General features: G+C 45.2%; 1 protein-coding gene across 3 annotated transcripts in view; it reads right to left on the reverse strand.

Annotated features, from left to right (window-relative positions):
* LOC125447145 (branched-chain-amino-acid aminotransferase, cytosolic) overlaps window positions 1-18616 on the reverse strand; it is a 67606-nt gene extending 48990 nt beyond the window's left edge. For 2 of the 3 annotated variants that reach the window (XR_009443022.1, XM_059640419.1), the window contains exons 1-2: window positions 18486-18616; window positions 2546-2620 (exon numbers count right to left, since the gene is read on the reverse strand). Coding sequence is in view for 2 of the 3 variants with exons in the window: in XM_059640419.1 (XP_059496402.1) it covers window positions 2546-2620; window positions 18486-18527 (117 nt within the window). In the remaining variant the exon portion in view is untranslated. The remainder of the gene's footprint in view (window positions 1-2545; window positions 2621-18485) is intronic. The other variant, XM_059640420.1, reaches the window with a different exon arrangement.
* Window positions 18617-19155: the final 539 nt, after the last annotated feature.

Raw genomic sequence — 19155 nt, forward strand, 5'->3', positions numbered from 1 at the left:
CATGGCTGCTGGGGAATATAAATCTAACTAATTAGTTTTTTTTTGTAATTCTAAATTTACTATCACAAAACCCAAGATAACAAGGTGTACAGCTGGATGAACACAGCAGGCCAAGCAACATCATAGGAGCAGGAGAGCTGATGTTTTGGAACTGGACCCTTCCTCAGAAAATCTTCTGAGGAAAGGTCCAGGCCCAAAACATCAGCTTTCCTGCTCCTCTGATGCTGTTTGACCTGCTGTGCTCATCCAGCTCTACACCTTGTTATCTCAGATTCTCCAGCATCTGCAGTTCCAACTATCTCTATCACAAACCCATCTGGCTCATTAACACGTGACAGGAAACATTAACATGTGCCCTTATCTGGTCTGGCACACATATGTCTTCACACCTGCTGTAATGTTGTTGCTGCTCAGTTGTGTAAAGGTGCATCAAATCACTATAAAAACACACCAAAAATTAAACTGGCCAGACTGTTCAGCTTGAGGTGTCAGAGGTTCAAAAGTAGACAACTCCCCAGGTCCAGATGAGTTATATTCCAGGCTGCGACAGGTGAAGGGGAAGAAATTATAGGGACTCTGAGCTAATTTTTTAATTTATAGAACATAGAACATAGAGCAATACAGCGCAGAACAGGCCCTTCGGCCCTCGATGTTGCACCGACCTGTGAACTAATCTAAGCCCCTCCCCCTACACTACCCCATCATTATCCATATGCTTATCCAAGGACTGTTTAAATGCCCCTAATGTGGCTGAGTTAACTACATTGTCAGGCAGGGCGTTCCACGCCCTTACCACTCTCTGAGAAAAGAACCTGCCTCTGACATCTGTCTTAAATCTATCACCCCTCAATTTGTAGCTCTGCCCCCTTCTACAAGGTGAAGTCATCATCCTCGGAAAAAGCCACTGGGAACTATCAAAGGCACATTCCTGTCACAGCCTGGAATATAACTCATCTGGACCTGGGGAGTTGTCTACTTTTGAACATCTGACACCTCAAGCTGAACAGTCTGGCCAGTTTAATTTTTTGTGTGTTTTTATAGTGACTTGATGCACCTTTACACAATTGAGCAGCTTACTAAACCGTTGAAGGATTGAAAGACAGCTGATGTGGTTCCACTTTTCAAGAAGTTATGGATATCCCAGGGAATTCATCACCAACGAGTCTCACATCAGCAGTCTGGAAACTACTGGAGAACATTTTGAAGGAGGGGATTAATCTCCACTTGGAGAGGGAAGGTTTGGTCAAGGATACTGAAAACAACAATACGTCAGAAATCAGAACAGGTCAAGCAGCATCTGAGGAGACCAGGCAAGCTAACAATTCAAGTCTAGATGCTACCTGACCTGCTGTGACTTCCAGCACTTTTTTATTTTCAGTACAGATTCCAATATCTGCAGTAATTTGCCCCTACATTGTGTATGATCGGGTTAGTCAGGTTTGCGATGCAGTGTGATACTAACAATGTGGGTTGAAGTCCTACACTGGCTGAGGTTACCATGGGGGGAGCTCTCCTTCTCAACCTCCCACCTCACCTGATGTTCAGGTTAAACCACCACCAGTTATCTCCTTCTCTCTAATGAGAGAACCGAAGTACAGCCTGGTAATCTATGGTGACTTTACCTTTTCAATAGGAAGAATATGATTGCAATGAAGGGGGTGCAGAGGAGACTCACCAGGATGTCACCTGAGATGGAGGAATTAGCACTGAACAGAGGCTGGATCAGTTAAGGTTTTCTTCTTTGGAGCAGACAAGGTTGTCGGGGACCTGACAGATGTAAGATTAATGATAAGAATTGACAGGGTGGATAGGAAGCTGTTCCCCTCTTGTCGAAGGGTCAATAACAAGATGGCATAATTTTAAGGTGCAGGACAGGAGGTTTAGAGGGGATTTGAGGAAAATGTTTTTTTTTAAATCAGAAAGATGGAGGAGATCTGAAATGTACTGCCTGGCAGGGTAGTTGAGGCAGGAAACATTACAACATTTAGAAAGTACTTCAACAGGCAATTAAAATGACACCGCATTCAAGGCGTGATAATGGGATGAAGGGTCTAGGCCCGAAACGTCAGCTTTTGTGCTCCTGAGATGCTGCTTGGCCTGCTGTGTTCATCCAGCTTCACACTTTATTTTCTACCACATTCAAGGCTATGGGTCAAATGCTGGAAAATGGGATTTATGCAGGAAGGCGGTGCAGATTTGATGAACTGAAAGGCCTCTTCTGTGCTGTATGATTCTGTGGCCTTAATAGAACCAACAAAGGCACATCCTGCCAAGGATTTTGATGTTCCTTTGTCAATTGCTGGATCAAAGTCTTGGAGCACCCTTCCTAAGCACACACAGCATACCCACACTCTGCAGCAGGCAGCTCAACACAGTTTTCTCAAGAAATATTAGGTAAAGACAATGTCTTGCCACATCCCACAAACAAATACAATAAAAATATGGTTGCCGAGTGCAGGGATCGATATTGCAAAACCCAAAATGTTACAAGAATAAATTTGCTACAAAATATTTCAGAACTCTATACTGTATACAGACTATTTACCTTAAACATTGTGCTAACAGATCTCTGGGGTCCATTACGAACACCGTGGGCCTGGAATAACAGTTGTGATAAAACCTACAAAACAGAAGATCCTGAAATTGATATCAAGTGAAAAGACTGCACAAACTGAATTGGCAAAATCATGAAGTACTTCTGAATAAATATTACACTTAATAGCAGAGGGCCTCTGAGGCACAGAGATTTCAGGCACACCTTCCTGCCAGGTAGAAATAATTAAAGGACCATTTACATGGCTTTGCTTGTCAACTAATGGTCATCAAGTGGCTAATTTCTGATGGTAGTGTATGGGATTATTCAGTCTCTTGGGCTGCAAAACAACAAACGATAAGATGGAAGAATTACAATCAAACTGCTCCTGTGGCAAACCTGACAAGTTGACTCCACCATATTGCAGGGCACGGTTAAAGACTGAGCAGCTCAATCCCTGGGATCTGGAAGGATATATGGGGTTAGTATTCTGATTCACTTTACAGAGATGACAGTTACAATCCAGGAGTATCTCCACAGTGTAAAAGAAGCAAAGTCTCTAAAAAACAACTATTGGCAACCTTTTGTTCTTGGCCTGTAAAAGATAATGGAAGGATACGGGAAACAGAGGTCACAGAATTAAATAAAATGACTCATTCAGAGAACAGAAAGAATATACCATACATTGCATAGTAAACAATTTCTGTGGATTTCTTAGTATTCTTTCTTTATCTCTACGTTCATTTAATTTCTTCACCAAACAAAATGGAAAATTGAGTCCAAGTACCTCACTAATGTTGGATTTTGGGAGATGGACATAAGGGAGGGAACGAAGACTGCAGATGGACAAAGCTGGCAAGATAGACAGGTCATTGACAGGATGTCCTGTAAAAATACTTGCATTCAGTTGACAAGTCAATGGATTAGCAATCCACAGAAATCCAGGTAAATACTCTGGAACATAGAGTCAAATTGCAATGAAACAGCTGATGGAATTTAATTAAATCAACAAAGAGGAATATCCAGTAACTTCCATGTAAGAACTGATCACTGCTAAAAACCTATCTGACCCACTTGCAGAAGGAATTCTGCCTCCTTAATGGTCTGGCCTACAGGTGACTCCAGACCAACAGCACTGTGGCTCACCCTCAAATGCCCTCTGAAATGGCGTAGCAAGCCACTCAGTTGCATTGACTGCTAGCAAGGAAAAAAGAAATGATACTGGATGAACCACCTGAGGCATTAACCTGGGCACCAGAAATTAAAATGCACAAACAGCCTGTTAACCCTGCAAAGTCTCCCTGACTAACATCTGGGGGTTAGTGCCAAAATTAAGTCAGCGGTCTCATAGACTAGACAAGCAACAGCCTGACATAGTCATACTCACAGAAACATACTTTACAGACAATGCCCTAGACACCATTCTGGGGTATGTCCTGTCCCAACGGAAGGCAACAGCCAGTCAGGGCAGTGGCACCATGCGATGCAGTCAGGGTGGAGTTACCCAGGGGGTCCTCAACATGGCATGAAGTCAAACATGGCAAAGGAAACCTCCTGCAATGTAACCACATACCATTCTTCCTTGGCTGATGAATCATTTTGAACAACACTTGCAGGAAGCACTGAGGATGGCAAGGCCACAAAATATACTCTGGGTGGGGGATTTCAACACCGACCACCAAGAGTGGCTCAGTAGCAGCACTACTTATTGAGCTGGTCAGATCCTAAAGGACATAGCTGCTAGACTGGGTCTGCGGCAAGTGGTGAGGGAACCAACAAGACGAAAAACATACTTGACCTCATCCCCACTAATATGCCAGCTGCAGTTACATCTGTCCATAACTGTATTGGTAAGAGCGAACATCGCACGTCCCTGTGGAGATAAAATCCCACCTTCACATTGAGAACAACCTCTACCGTGTTGTGTGACACTATGACCGTGCTGGATTGGACAGACTTTGCACAGATCTCGCAACTCAAGACTGGGCATCCAAGAGGCGGTGTGGGCCATCAACATTAGCAGAATTGTACTCCAGCACAATCTGTAACCTCATGGCCTGGCATATCCCCCACTCAATCATTACCATCGAGCTAGGGCATGAACCCTGGTTCAATGGAGGTGGCAGGATGGCATGCCAGGAGCAGCACCAGGCATTCCTAAAAATCAGGTGTCAACCTGACGCAGCTACAAAATAAAAGACTACATGTACATCAAACACTTAAATAGTAAGCGATAGATACAGTTAAGTATTCTCATAACCGACGGATCAGATCTAAACTCTGCAATCCTGCCACATCTAGTTGTGAATGGTGGGGAACAATTAAACAACTCACTGGAGGAGGCAAATCCACAAATCGTCCCATCCTCAATGACAAGGGATCCCAGTACATCAGTGCAAAAGATAAGGCTGAAACATTTGCAACAATCTCCAGCCAGAAGTGCCAAGTGGATGATCCATTTAGGCCTCCTCCAGTGGTCCCAGCATTACAGATTCCAACCTTTAGCCAATCGATTCACTCCACATGGTGTCAAGAAAAGGCTAAAAGCACTGGGTATTGCAAATGCTTGGGACCCTGGTCACATTCCAGAACTTGCGGCTCCCCTAGCCAATCTGTTCCTGTATAGCTACAACACTGCCATTTGCCTGACAATGGAAAATTGCCCGGGTATGTCCTGTACATAGACAGCAGAGCAAATCCAACCCAACCAATTACTGCCCCGTTAGCCCACTCAATCATCAGTAAAGTGATGGAGAGTGTCATCAACAGTGCTATCAAGCAGCACTGCTCAAAAATAACCTGTTCAGTGACTTCCAGGTGGAGTTCCACCAGGGCCATTCAGCTTCTGACCTCATTACAGCCTTGGTTCAACATTAGACAAAACGGCCGAATCCCAGAGGTGAAGAGAGAGTGACTGCCTTTGACATCAAGGTCACATTTGACTGAATGTGGCATGAAGAAGTTTCAAGAAGCTTACAGTGTAAGATGAAGTGCCTTAAACATTAACTATAACAGCTGGGAGTCACAACTGGAAAAACAGAGAGCTGACATGTATCCCAAAAATCAGCAGAAACATCAACTTGGCTACAAAGAGAACATCAAAAACAACACAGAACATAGAACAATACAGAGCAGAACAGGCCCTTCGGCCCTCGATGTTGCGCCAATCTGTGAACTAATCTAAGCCCCTCCCCCTACACTATCCCATCATCATCCATATGCTTATCCAAGGACTGTTTAAATGCCCCTAATGTGGCTGAGTTAACTACATTGGCAGGCAGGGCGTTCCACGCCCTTACCTCTCTCTGAGTAAAGAACCTGCCTCTGACATCTGTCTTAAATCTATCACCCCTCAATTTGTAGCTGCGCCCCCTTGTACAAGCTGAAGTCATCATCCTCAGAAAAAGACTCTCACTGTCCACCTTTATCGAATCCTCTGATCATCTTGTATGTCTCTATTAAATCCCTTCTTAGCCTCCTTCTCTCCAATGAGAACAGTCCCAAGTCCCTCAGCCTTTCTTCATAGGGCCTGCGCTCCAGACCAGGCAACATCCTGGTAAATCTCCTCTGCACCTTCTCCAATGTTTCCACATCCTTCCTGTAATGGGGCGACCAGAACTGCACACAATATTCCAAATGAGGACGCACTAGCGTTTTGTACAGTTGCAGTATGACATCACGGCTCTGGAACTCAATCCCTCTATCAATAAAACCTGACACACCGTAAGCCTTCTTAACAGCACTATCAACCTGGTGGCAACTTTCAGGGATCTATGTACATGGACACCAAGATCCCTCTGCACATCCACACTACCAAGAATCTTTCCATTGACCCAGTATTCTGCCTTCCTATTATTCCTCCCAAAGTGAATCACCTCACATTTATCTGCATTGAACTCCATTTGCCACCTGTCAGTCCAATTCTGCAGTTTATCCAAGTCTCCCTGCAACCTGCAACATTCTTCCACACTGTCCACCACTCCACCGACTTTAGTGTCATCTGCAAACTTACTAACCCATCCACCTATACCTGCGCCCAAGTCATTTATAAAAATGACAAACAGAATGGTTCCAAAACAGGTCCTTGAGGCACACCACTAGTAACTGGACTCCAGGCTGAATACTTTCCATCAACCACCACTCGTTGCCTTCTTACAGAAAGCCAGTTTCTCATCCAAACTGCTAAATCCCCTTCAATCCCATGCCTCTGTATTTTCTCCAATAGCCTACCATGTGGAACCTTATCAAAGGCTTTACTGAAGCCCAGTTACACCATAACAACCCGCATGCTTTTGGCAGAAACTGTTTGTCAAGGACTAGCCTTAATAACCATCTGTAAAGGTAAACCAAAGGAGGGCCACCCTCTCCCAAAATAGATTATCAGAGATCAAACAATGCCAACAACCTTACTCTTAAATCATCTGTGGGCTGTCATTGCACTCAAAATGACACCATATTTGCTACATAGTAACAGCGCTTGAATGTCAAAATAATATGCTCTTTGAGAGGCATTTCTGAGCCAATTCAACATTCCCTTTTTAAGCAGCACAACATCATGCAGAAATTGCAGTGTTGTGGAAAATTTTGGGCAAGAAGATAATAATGACATGATCACAGCTGCAATGTGAACCATATTTGAGCAAGCACCAAGCAGCTGACATTGTATTTTAAAATCTCTTCTAATGATCAATGTAGTAAAATTAGCCAGGACACTGCTCATTAAAAGTTGGCTACATTAGTCCGAATTCCAAATTCCAAGCTGTGCAGTCTTCAATAATCATTTATTGCTCAGACAAAAAGAATCATTTGCATTTTACTAGGTCAGCAATTCAAAGGTTAGAAGAAAGGATCTTCTCTGAGATAGATAGTGCTCTGCTTGGTTCAAAGTACAGTCCTTTGCCTGTGGACATATCAAGTGGAGAGAACAGGAGCAGTGAAGTTCCAACCAGAAAAGGGAACTAGAGTGAAGGTTTCCCTCCATTTAAACTTTTACATTACATTTCTTAAAATTGTATCATCATTTGGAAAGTCTTGAGTAATAGTGATTCCCTCAAGGTAAGAAAATTAAAGAAATGTTGGCTCTGAAAGCAATGAAAAGTGTGTCATTGTGCAAGGGATTGTCTGTTACAAAAATGGTTACTGGTACTCAGTAATTACACAGATTTGCAATGTAACGATATTATGAGATTTGTACAGAATTGCTTGTTTCTTTGATACAAATGCAATGTACTACAGCAGAGGCTTTGTTTGGTGTGTTATAATCTGCTCCTTTCCTGACACTTACTGAGTTAGGCTGCTCTCTCCTAACTTGCCCCAAATTGTTATTCTTCAGTGTGAGCGCTGTATAAAACCAGAATCTGTCTTGACCAATGTCTCTATATGCCCTTCAGAAGCCACCAGTCTCCTATCAAATAATTCCAAACTCCATCAGATTTTCTATTTGTTGATGTATTTATTGTGCTTTTAAAAACACAGCCAGTACTTTCCATTTATTTGCTCTTCAGTGACTCTTGGCCAACATGCCCCACCCAGCACCAATCCTTCGCTGTTTTAGTGAACTTGGAATGCTTCTATTCAAAAAGTTAAGATTCAAATCCCTGGCATATACAATGAGGTCTTTCTCCCCCATGACCATGTGGGCTTCAGTTTAAAAGCAGCAGCAAAAGCTGGCAGTGGAACGATACACATGAATTGTGAAACTATACAAGCCCATCAGAATGTCAGAGGGAACAGACAGGGTCGTGCTTGTTGCAATCATTACTTCTTCTCTTTTAAATACCCATGGATTTTCTTCCAATTTTTGTTCTCCGCTCACTTCATATTCCCAGCAGACGTAGACTCAGTTATAGTTAGTGTGTGGCAGGGAAAAGGTAAGTGGCTGTTTATCCTCCTTTAGAACATCATGAACTATGTTAGGAGATTTACAGAATCGAGAAAAGTAAAATTAAGACTGAACAAGAGAATGATGATCCAAAGCTCATGTCAATGAAGGATCGTTGTTGGCTGCCTACATTGACATTAAAAAAAGTTGCATTGTGATACATTTGAATACAGACAGCGGTTAAATATTTAATCTTATCATGAGAAATCTTTCCTCAATTATATTCCATTGATCATTAACTGATAGAAGACATATACACTTATATTCTGCTGGTGAAGTTGTTAAGTTTAAAACTGCAAAGCTGGACTAGTTAATCGCAGCTTGAGTAACTGAAAGCCTCTAAATGCCAGCAAAGTGATGAAGAAGCTGTTAATACTGCTACCAAGCTACATTTGTGAAGTATTAACTTACCCACTTAGCTCTTCATCACATTACAGTCTTGGTTCAAACATGGACAAAACAGCTGAACTCCAGAAATAAGAATGATTGCCCTTGACTTGCAGGCATCATTCAACTAAGACTCACATCAGAGAGCTAGCAAAACTGAAATTTATGGGAATCAAGGTGAAAACTCTCTGCTAGTTGGAGTCATACTTAGTACAAAAGGAAGACGGGTTTGTGGTTGCTGGAGGTCAGTCAACTTAGTTCCAGAACACCATTACAAACTTTCTCAGGGTAGATATTTTTGAATCAATCTGTTCAGAAATGGTATTACACATCTCTGGAGCAGGTGGTGGTTGAATACTGGCCTCCTATCTAAAAGGAAGGGATAATGGGAACTGCAGATACTGGAGAATCCAAGGTAACAAAGTGTGAAGCTGGATGAACACAGCAGGCCAAGCAGCATCTCAGGAGCACAAAAGCTGACGTTTCGGGCCTAGACCCTTCATCAGAGAGGGGGATGGGGTGAGGGTTCTGCAATAAATAGGAAGAGAGGGGAAGGCGGACCGAAGATGGAGAGAAAAGAAGATAGGTGGAGAGGAGAGTATAGGTGGGGAGGTAGGGAGGGGATAGGTCAGTCCAGGGAAGACGGACAGGTCAAGGAGGTGGGATGAGGTTAGTAGGTAGGAGATGGAGGTGCGGCTTGGGGTGGGAGGAAGGGATGGGTGAGAGGAAGAACAGCTTAGGGAGGCAGAGACAGGTTGGACTGGTTTTGGGATGCAGTGGGTGGAGGGGAAGAGCTGGGCTGGTTGTGTGGTGCAGTGGGGGGAGGGGACGAACTGGGCTGGTTTTGGGATGCTGTGGGGGAAGGGGAGATTTTGAAGCTGGTGAAGTCCACATTGATACCATTGGGCTGCAGGGTTCCCAAGCGGAATATGAGTTGCTGTTCCTGCAACCTTCGGGTGGCATCATTGTGGCACTGCAGGAGGCCCATGATGGACATGTCATCTAAAGAATGGGAGGGGGAGTGGAAATGGTTTGCGACTGGGAGGTGCAGTTGTTTATTGCGAACCAAGCGGAGGTGTTCTGCAAAGCGGTCCCCAAGCCTCCGCTTGGTTTCCCCAATGTAGAGGAAGCCACACCGGGTACAGTGGATGCAGTATACCACATTGGCAGATGTGCAGGTGAACCTCTGCTTAATGTGGAAAGTCATCTTGGCGCCTGGGATAGGGGTGAGGGAGGAGGTGTGGGGGCAAGTGTAGCATTTCCTGCGGTTGCAGGGGAAGGTGCCGGGTGTGGTGGGGTTGGAGGGCAGTGTGGAGCGAACAAGGGAGTCACGGAGAGAGTGGTCTCTCCGGAAAGCAGACAGGGGTGGGGATGGAAAAATATCTTGGGTGGTGGGGTCGGATTGTAGATGGCGGAAGTGTCGGAGAATGATGTGTTGTATCCGGAGGTTGGTGGGGTGGTGTGTGAGAACGAGGGGGATCTTCTTTGGGCGGTTGTGGCGGGGGCGGGGTGTGAGGGATGTGTAGCGGGAAATGCGGGAGACGCGGTCAAGGGCGTTCTCGACCACTGTGGGGGGAAAGTTGCGGTCCTTGAAGAACTTGGACATCTGGGATGTGCGGGAGTGGAATGCCTCATCGTGGGAGCAGATGCGGTGGAGGCGGAGGAATTCGGAATAGGGGATGGTATTTTTGCAGGAGGGTGGGTGGGAGGAGGTGTATTCTAAGTAGCTGTGGGAGTCGGTGGGCTTGAAATGGACATCAGTTACAAGCTGGTTGCCTGAGATGGAAACTGAGAGATCCAGGAAGGTGAGGGATGTGCTGGAGATGGCCCAGTTGAACTGAAGGTTGGGGTGGAAGGTGTTGGTGAAGTGGATGAACTGTTCAAGCTCCTCCGGGGAGCAAGAGGCGGCGCCGATACAGTCATCAATGTAACGGAGGAAGAGGTGGGGTTTGGGGCCTGTGTAGGTGCGGAAGAGGGACTGTTCCACGTAACCTACAAAGAGGCAGGCATAGCTGGGGCCCATGCGGGTGCCCATGGCCACCCCCTTAGTCTGTAGGAATCGAAAGAGAAGTTGTTGAGGGTGAGCATGAGTTCGGCTAGGCGGATGAGGGTGTCGGTGGAGGGGGACTGGTCGGGCCTGCGGGACAGGAAGAAGCGGAGGGCCTTGAGGCCATCTGCATGCGGAATGCAGGTGTATAGGGACTGGACGTCCATGGTGAAAATGAGGTGTTGGGGGCCAGGGAATTGGAAGTCCTGGAGGAGGTGGAGGGCATGGGTGCTGTCACGGACGTAGGTGGGGAGTTCCTGGACCAAAGGGGAGAAAATGGAGTCCAGATAGGTGGAGATGAGTTCGGTGGGGCAGGAGCAGGCTGAGTTCCGCCGCCTTTGCCTCCACGCCTACTTCTTCAACCGGGAACCTAACCCTCCTTCCACTGACCCCTTCACCCGCTTCCAACACAAGTCCTCCTCCTGGACACCACCCCCAGGCCTCCTACCCTCCCTCGACCTCTTCATCTCTAACTGCCGTCGAGACATTAACCGCCTCAACCTCTCCACCCCTCTCACCCACTCCAACCTCTCCCCCGCAGAACGGGCAGCCCTCCGCTCCAACCCCAACCTCACCATCAAACCCGCAGACAAGGGTGGCGCAGTGGTAGTATGGCGCACTGACCTCTACATCGCCGAGGCCAGACGCCAACTCTGCGACACCACCTCCTACCGCCCCCTCGATCATGACCCCACACCCGAGCACCAAACCATCATCTCCAACACCATTCATGACCTCATCACCTCAGGGGACCTCCCACCCACAGCCTCCAACTTCATTGTTCCCCAACCCCGCACGGCCCATTTCTATCTCCTTCCCAAAATCCACAAACCTGCCTGCCCTGGTCGACCCATCGTCTCAGCCTGCTCCTGCCCCACCGAACTCATCTCCACCTATCTGGACTCCATTTTCTCCCCTTTGGTCCAGGAACTCCCCACCTACGTCCGTGACAGCACCCATGCCCTCCACCTCCTCCAGGACTTCCAATTCCCTGGCCCCCAACACCTCATTTTCACCATGGATGTCCAGTCCCTATACACCTGCATTCCGCATGCAGATGGCCTCAAGGCCCTCCACTTCTTCCTGTCCCGCAGGCCTGACCAGTCCCCCTCCACCATCTACAATCCCCAGTTGTGAGCATTGCTGGTTGGATGAGCATTTCCTACCCATCCTGTGTTGCCTTTGAGGCGGTGCTGACCTGCCTTCTTGAACTGTTGCAACCTCAACCAGAGGCCACTCAGTAACTAAGCTGTATTCTCCCCGCTTGGTGTATAAATGCTGTCCTTGAATTTGCATTCCTGATGTTGTTTTTGACACAACTTTCTAATTCAATAGCAATAGTGAAACCAGCTGCGGACTGACAATGGCTAACTGTAGATTACCACACAATTTTGTATAACAATGTAAGTACGACTTGAGTAGAGACAGTAAGGCCTTTTTTTAATACCATGGGCCAATTTAAAAAGCTTACAAGCTTCACCAATTATGCTTTTAGGTAGTATGGTTCTAAAAAATGCAAATTAAGTATTAAATGAACGTAGCTAAAGCTTTGTGTTTGTGATTCCAGACAATCCTAGAAGTATACAGGACAGAAGGGTAGCATTTTGTTTGTTTGATTTACTGTCATCACATGTACTGTGATACAGTGAAAGTGTTGTGCATGTTATTCAGGCAGATTATACCTTACGAAGTACATCAGGATAGCAGAACATTGATTCTGTATCTGTGCCAGCCCTTGGTGCAGTAATCCAAAAATTCTGGTCTCTATCCCTAGGTCTTTAGATAATAAGATACAGAAGCAGAATTAGGCCATTCAGCCCATCGAGTCTGTGCCACCATTGGATCATGGCTGACATGTTCTCAATCCCATTCTCCTTCCTTCTCCCTGTAACCCTTGATCCTTGACTGAACCTATCTGTCTGTCTTAAGTGCATTCAATGACTTGGACTCCACAGCCCTCCGCAGCAATGAGTTACACAGATTAACCAGCCTCTGTTTGAAGAAATTCCTCCTTATCTCAGTTTCAGAAACAGTCGTCCCTTCATGCTGAGAGTGTACCCTTGAGTCCTAGTTTCTCCTGCTAGTGGAAACATCTCCACATCCACTTTATCCTGGCTTTTCAGTATTCTGTAAGTTTCAGTCAGATTCCCAACTCCCATCCTTCTCAACTGCATCCAGTACAGACTCAGAGTCCTCAACTGCTCCTCATATGACAAGCCCTTCATCCCCGGGATCATTCTTGTAAACCTTCCCCAACACCAGCACATCCTTCCTTAGATATAGGGCCGAAAACTGCTCACGATATTCTAAATACAGTCTGACCAGAGTCTTATGTAGCCTCAAAAGTACACCCATGCTCTTGTATTCTAACCTTCTTTAACTCCATGCAAACATTGCATTTGCTTTCCTAACTGTATGTTAACTTTAAGAGAATTCTGAACTGGGACTCTTTTCAAGTACCCTTGTGCTTCAGATTTCTGAAGCTTTTCTCCATTCAGAAAACAATCCACACCTTTACTCTTTCTACCACAGTGCATAACCTCACACTTTCCCACACTGTATCCCATCTTCCACTTCTTTGTCCACTTTTCTGGCATGTCCAAGTACTTTTGCAGCCTCCCTGCTCACACAACACTACCTGTTCCTCCAGCTATCATTGTGTCATCTGCAAACTTGGCAACATTGCTCTCAGTTTGTTCGTCCAGATTGTTAATGTGTAACATGAATAGCTGTGGTCCCAACTCTAACCCCTGCAGAATTCCACTTGCCATCCTGAAAAAAGATCCCTTTATTCCCACTTTCTAACTGTCAGGCATCTTCTATCCATGCCAGTCCCTTGACCCCAACACCATGGGCTCTTATTTTTTTTGCAGCCTCCTTTGTAGCACCTTGTCAAAGGCCTTCTGGAAATGTAAATAGATCAGGTCCATTGGCTCCCTTCTCAGCCATGGTTGCCTCATCCTCCCCTTGGTATGTTTCTTCTTCCTTGGGATGAATTTCTGCTGTGCCTCCCGAATTACCCCCAGAAACACCCGCCATTGATGGTCCACTGTCTTCCCTGCTAGGCTTCCCTTCTAATCAGCTCTGGCCAACTCCTCCATCATGTGTTTACAGTTATCTTTATTCAATTGTAATACTATTACATCAGATTCAAGCTTCTCCCTCTTGAAGTGATAGGGTGAACTCTATCTAGAGATTCTAAGCTCCCTAATCAAGTCCACCTCATTACACATCACCTAGCTGAATTGCCTGTTCCCCAGTGGGCTCTACTACAAGTTGCTCCAAAAAAAATAATATCTCATAGACATGCCACAAATTCCGTTTCTTGGGTCTACAAACAGCTTAATTTTCCCAGTCCATCTGCATATTAAAGTCCCCCATAATTGTAGTAGTGCCTTTCTTACATTCCTTTTCTCTCTGCTGATTTATTTTCTACCCTACATCCTTGGTATTTAGCTCCTAGCCCCGGTCCTCTTGTAGCCACATTTCTGTGGATATCCACAAGATTCTATGGGCTAATTTCAATTTGTGTTACAAACTCTTATTTTTTTCATTATCATGTGCTGCATGCATTTAAGTACAACACCCTCAGTCCTGCAGTGGCTGCCTCCTCCTCTCAGTCATTCCCATTATTGTGCCTGAAGTTAGATTTTTGGCTCTTTCCATACTCTGTCCAATTTATTTTTCCCATTTATTGTTTCACAGGATGAGGGCGCTATGAGTCAACCACATTGCTGTGGGTCAGGAGTCACATGTAGGCCAGACCAGGTAAGGATGACAGTTTCCTTCCCTAAAGGACATTAGTGACCCAGATAGGTTTTTTCCAACAATTAATTCCAGATGTTTATTGAATTCAAATTCCAACAGCTGCCATGGTAGGATTCAAACCCAAGTCCCCAGAATGTTATCTGGGTCTCTGGATTAACAGTTCAGCAACAATACCACTAAGCCATTGCCTTCCTTGAGATAATTATTTGTTCTGGAAACTTTAATAACTTCTGCTGAGCCCTGCCCCTTTACGTTTTTCCATAATTTCCAGCCCATCCCCTGCATGTTCAGTTTAAAACACTATCCCCGCTTCATTCCAAACATTTATCTCCATTTCAACGGAAAACAGAAAAGTTTCTAGTTCAGGTAAACGGCAAGGTGTATGTGTGTTTAGTGGTTCAGACTACCTGGCACAACCAGGGATCAGGACCAGGCTGTACCATTCGCTTTGTGATCAAAGCCAGGTTGTACCACTTGTCCTTTGAGATGTAACGTGATTGTGGTGCTGCAGGTTGCTCAATCTATTTGAATTATTTATTTTTCATTCATTCACAGGATAAAACAGCAGTGGCTTGGCCAGCATTCATTGCCCACTCCAATATGTCCACAGGGCAGCTGACAGTCAAACACATTACTGTGGGCCTGGAGTCATATGTGGGCCAGACAAAGTAAGGATACCAGATATCCCTCCCAAGAGGACATTAGTGAATCAAATCAGTTTTCATAACAAATGACAGTGGTTTCCATTAGACTAGCTTTTGCCCTTCTAAATTTTTATTGAATGCAAATTTTACCATTGCCGTGGCAGGAGTCATTCTCAGAACATTAGCCTGGTGTTATTTGCTAGTCCAGCAACATTATCAATGCACCAGAACCTAGCCTATGTATTCATGCTGAGGTTTCAGAAACCTTTGTTACCTGGTAGGAGCCTCCACCAGATTTCTAGTTCTGAACTTGTCCTTGCTATGAAGCAAAGGCTGAGAATGCCTTCTTTTCTTCTTGTTGACACATAACTAAATAAATCTAAGACACTATCCAGCTCTTACGGACCAACTATTTCTGTGAATCCATAAACTGTTTTTCAGTACATCCTGTGTCACTCTGTTGTAGAAATATTAACACATTTAAACTGTATTGTCTGATCTCACCTAAAACAAAAAATTCTGTTAGCAAGATTTTTGAGAAAAGTTGAATATTTTGACAGTGCAGAAGCTAAAATAGACTAATACATTTATTAAAGACCTTTTAATACACAATAGTGTAGCAACATGTCAAATCCTCCAAACTTTGGTTACGTTTGCCACTGTTTCCAATATTATTGAATATTCTTTCCTGTTCCATTTAACACTGGGAGGAAATTGGGGCAGTGAAAAATTTTATTAATGGATCAGCACCATAAGTATTATTGAAAATTTTTTCAACATATTCCAGTGTCACATTGTGCACATCTGAACATGATTGACCATGCTATCTATTAAAACAGTGGGAAATGTAAAGAGGTAACAGGATTCAGTCCATGTGACACTAGCAAACTATTCAAATTCCAATTTTACTGTGAAATCCCCAAATCTTTAGCTACCAATATTCTGTATGAATTTGAATATTCCAATGATAAACCATTTAGAACTGCACTGATCAAAAATCCCAGGCTGCATCCAGTCAGTGCTCTGAGCTTAGGAGGCGAATTGGCCGAAGAGTCTGTCCATCAATATCCAGTGACTGGAAAATTCTTGCGATTTAGCATCACTGCCTCAGACACAGGTGGTCCTGGTTCAAATCCCACCCAATATTTGTTGGCTAAGGAGACTGCATTCATAATGCCAAACAATTCGAATATCAATCTGCTATATTTTTTCATAACACACCAACGGCCAATGTAACAGCAGCAGAAATTCCTAATCAGACATTTCAAAGAAAGACCATTGCAATCTCTACCATCTTTATCCAAAGCTTCAGCCTACAATTGTTAGGTTCATTTTTTGGAGACCCTCACAGACTTGATGCAAGAGCAAGACACTGACCTGGCTACAAAACACAAGCCTTTATTATTAACCAATTACAAGCTGTGGAGGATCGCTGTACGCAACCCGGCACAGAGTGCTGAGTATCGTGAGCGATTCTCCCCAAACAGGGCACAGTCCCTTTTATACCCTTGGAAATGGCAGATACATAAAATAATTACTACATCTGAGAACAGGATACAGCTTTGATCGTCACAAAGTGTATGATAACAACAGGATGTGATTTCATGTGGTGACAACTGCCTGGCTTGATCAAAGGTCACTGACCTGGCCATTTCAGCAGAAGCAGGGGTAGGCGGTAGTGTGGGGGTAGAACCATAAAGATTACAGAGCTTGTGATAATGGGAACTGCAGATGCTGGAGAATCCAAGATAATAAAATGTGAGGCTGGATGAACACAGCAGGCCCAGCAGCATCTCAGGAGCACAAAAGCTGACGTTTCGGGCCTAGACCCTTCATCAGAGAGGGGGATGGGGTGAGGGTTCTGGAATAAATAGGGAGAGAGGGGGAGGAGGACCGAAGATGGAGAGAAAAGAAGACAGGTTTAGAGGAGAGTATAGGTGGAGAGGTAGGGAGGGGACAGGTCAAGGAGGTGGGATGAGGTTAGTAGGTAGGAGATGGAGGTGTGGCTTGGGGTGGGAGGAAGGGATGGGTGAGAGGAAGAACAGGTTAGGGATAAACAACTGCACCTCCCAGTCGCAAACCATTTCAACTCCCCCTCCCATTCCTCAGACGACATGTCCATCATGGGCCTCCTGCAGTGCCACAATGATGCCACCCGAAGGTTGCAGGAACAGCAACTCATATTCCGCTTGGGAACCCTGCAGCCCAATGGTATCAATGTGGACTTCACCAGCTTCAAAATCTCCCCTTCCCCCACAGCATCCCAAAACCAGCCCAGTTCGTCCCCTCCCCCCACTGCACCACACAACCAGCCCAGCTCTTCCCCTCCACCCACTGCATCCCAAAACCAGTCCAACCTGGCTCTGCCTCCCTAACCTGTTCTTCCTCTCACCCATCCCTTCATCCCACCCCAAGCCGCACCTCCATCTCCTACCTACTAACCTCATTCTACCTCCTTGACCTGTCCGTCTTCCCTGGACTGACCTATCCCCTCCCTACCTCCCCACCTATACTCTCCTCTCCAGCTATCTTCTTTTCTCTCCATCTTCGGTCCACCTCCCCCTCTTTATTGCAGAACCCTCACCCCATCCCCCTCTCTGATGAAGGGTCTAGGCCCGAAACGTCAGCTTTTGTGCTCCTGAGATGCTGCTGGGCCTGCTGTGTTCATCCAGCCTCACATTTTATTATCTAAGATTACAGAGCTTAATGCTTTTTATGTTTACAGATGTTTCACTCCCAATGCTATTCGGGCAGGAAGTTGAGACAGTGTTCACATACCCCTGTATGAGGAAAGAAGGTGTAGAAAAATATCATGGGATGTTAACATCCCACAAAGTGCGTGTAAAGTGTATTTTAGCACACAGCGAGTCTGACTCCCTGAATAAACTACAGCCCACCACACTGCCATCCAGCAACTCCAGTTTAAAACCTCTGGATACACAGATTTGAAGTCATCACCGGAGTCGAATATTTTGCCACAAACTAACTTGTAGTTATAGGTAATGAATGATCGAACATTTACTGAAATTACTGAGGTGACTGCTGAGAGCACAGCCGTAGATCAGACTGGGGGCTTTGGGACAATGCCTTTAGGAGGCTCGGTATCCGCATACAGATTCAGACCCTCCTCTGTTTTAATCAAAATCTGGAAGTTCGCCGCAGAGTTCAACCAAATGTTGCTTGCCCTTGTCGATCTCTGATTCCCACTCCCAAACACACACTCACCCTCAGCAAGCCACCTCCTGTCCTTGCTCTTGCTGTCGCCATTGCACTGTGTCCCACAAACAAACTGAACCGGCTCGGCTCTACCTCCAGCTCCGCCCGAGTGCTCGGAAACAGGTTCCGCCTCTGCACTGAGGCTGGTTACAGCAGGAGCCACTTTGTAAAGCAATGAAATATCAGTAATTTATCCAGAGCAACAGAATCGCTGAATGGGCCGAATGGCTTTTTTTCCCTGTGCTTTGATGATGTGACAACCGTAAAATAATTTGCTGTGGCAGGAAGTATAAAAAAGTAACTTTTTAAAAAAAGACAAGATGCTCGTAAATATAATCAAACCATCGGGCGTTTTTGTACACAAACAATTGCGACCAACAATTAAGAAGGTGAATTATTTATTAGCCTTTAGTGCAACGTGGATTGGAGTATGACAGATCTCCTCTCCACCTATCTTCTCCTCTATCCATCTATGATCCGCTTCTCCCTCTCTCCCTATTTATTTCAGAACCCTCTTCTCCTTCCCCATTTCTGAAGGAGGGTCCAGGCCCGAAACGTCAGCTTTCCTGTTCCGCTAATGCTGCCTGGCCTGCTGTGTTCATCCAGCTCCACACCTTGTTATCGCACACTGTTGTTGTAATTGGGCTGTTGAGATTATAACTGGAATAGGGTGCATAGT

Source organism: Stegostoma tigrinum, chromosome 38 (genome assembly GCF_030684315.1).
Source record: "Stegostoma tigrinum isolate sSteTig4 chromosome 38, sSteTig4.hap1, whole genome shotgun sequence".
NCBI lineage: Eukaryota > Metazoa > Chordata > Chondrichthyes > Orectolobiformes > Stegostomatidae > Stegostoma > Stegostoma tigrinum.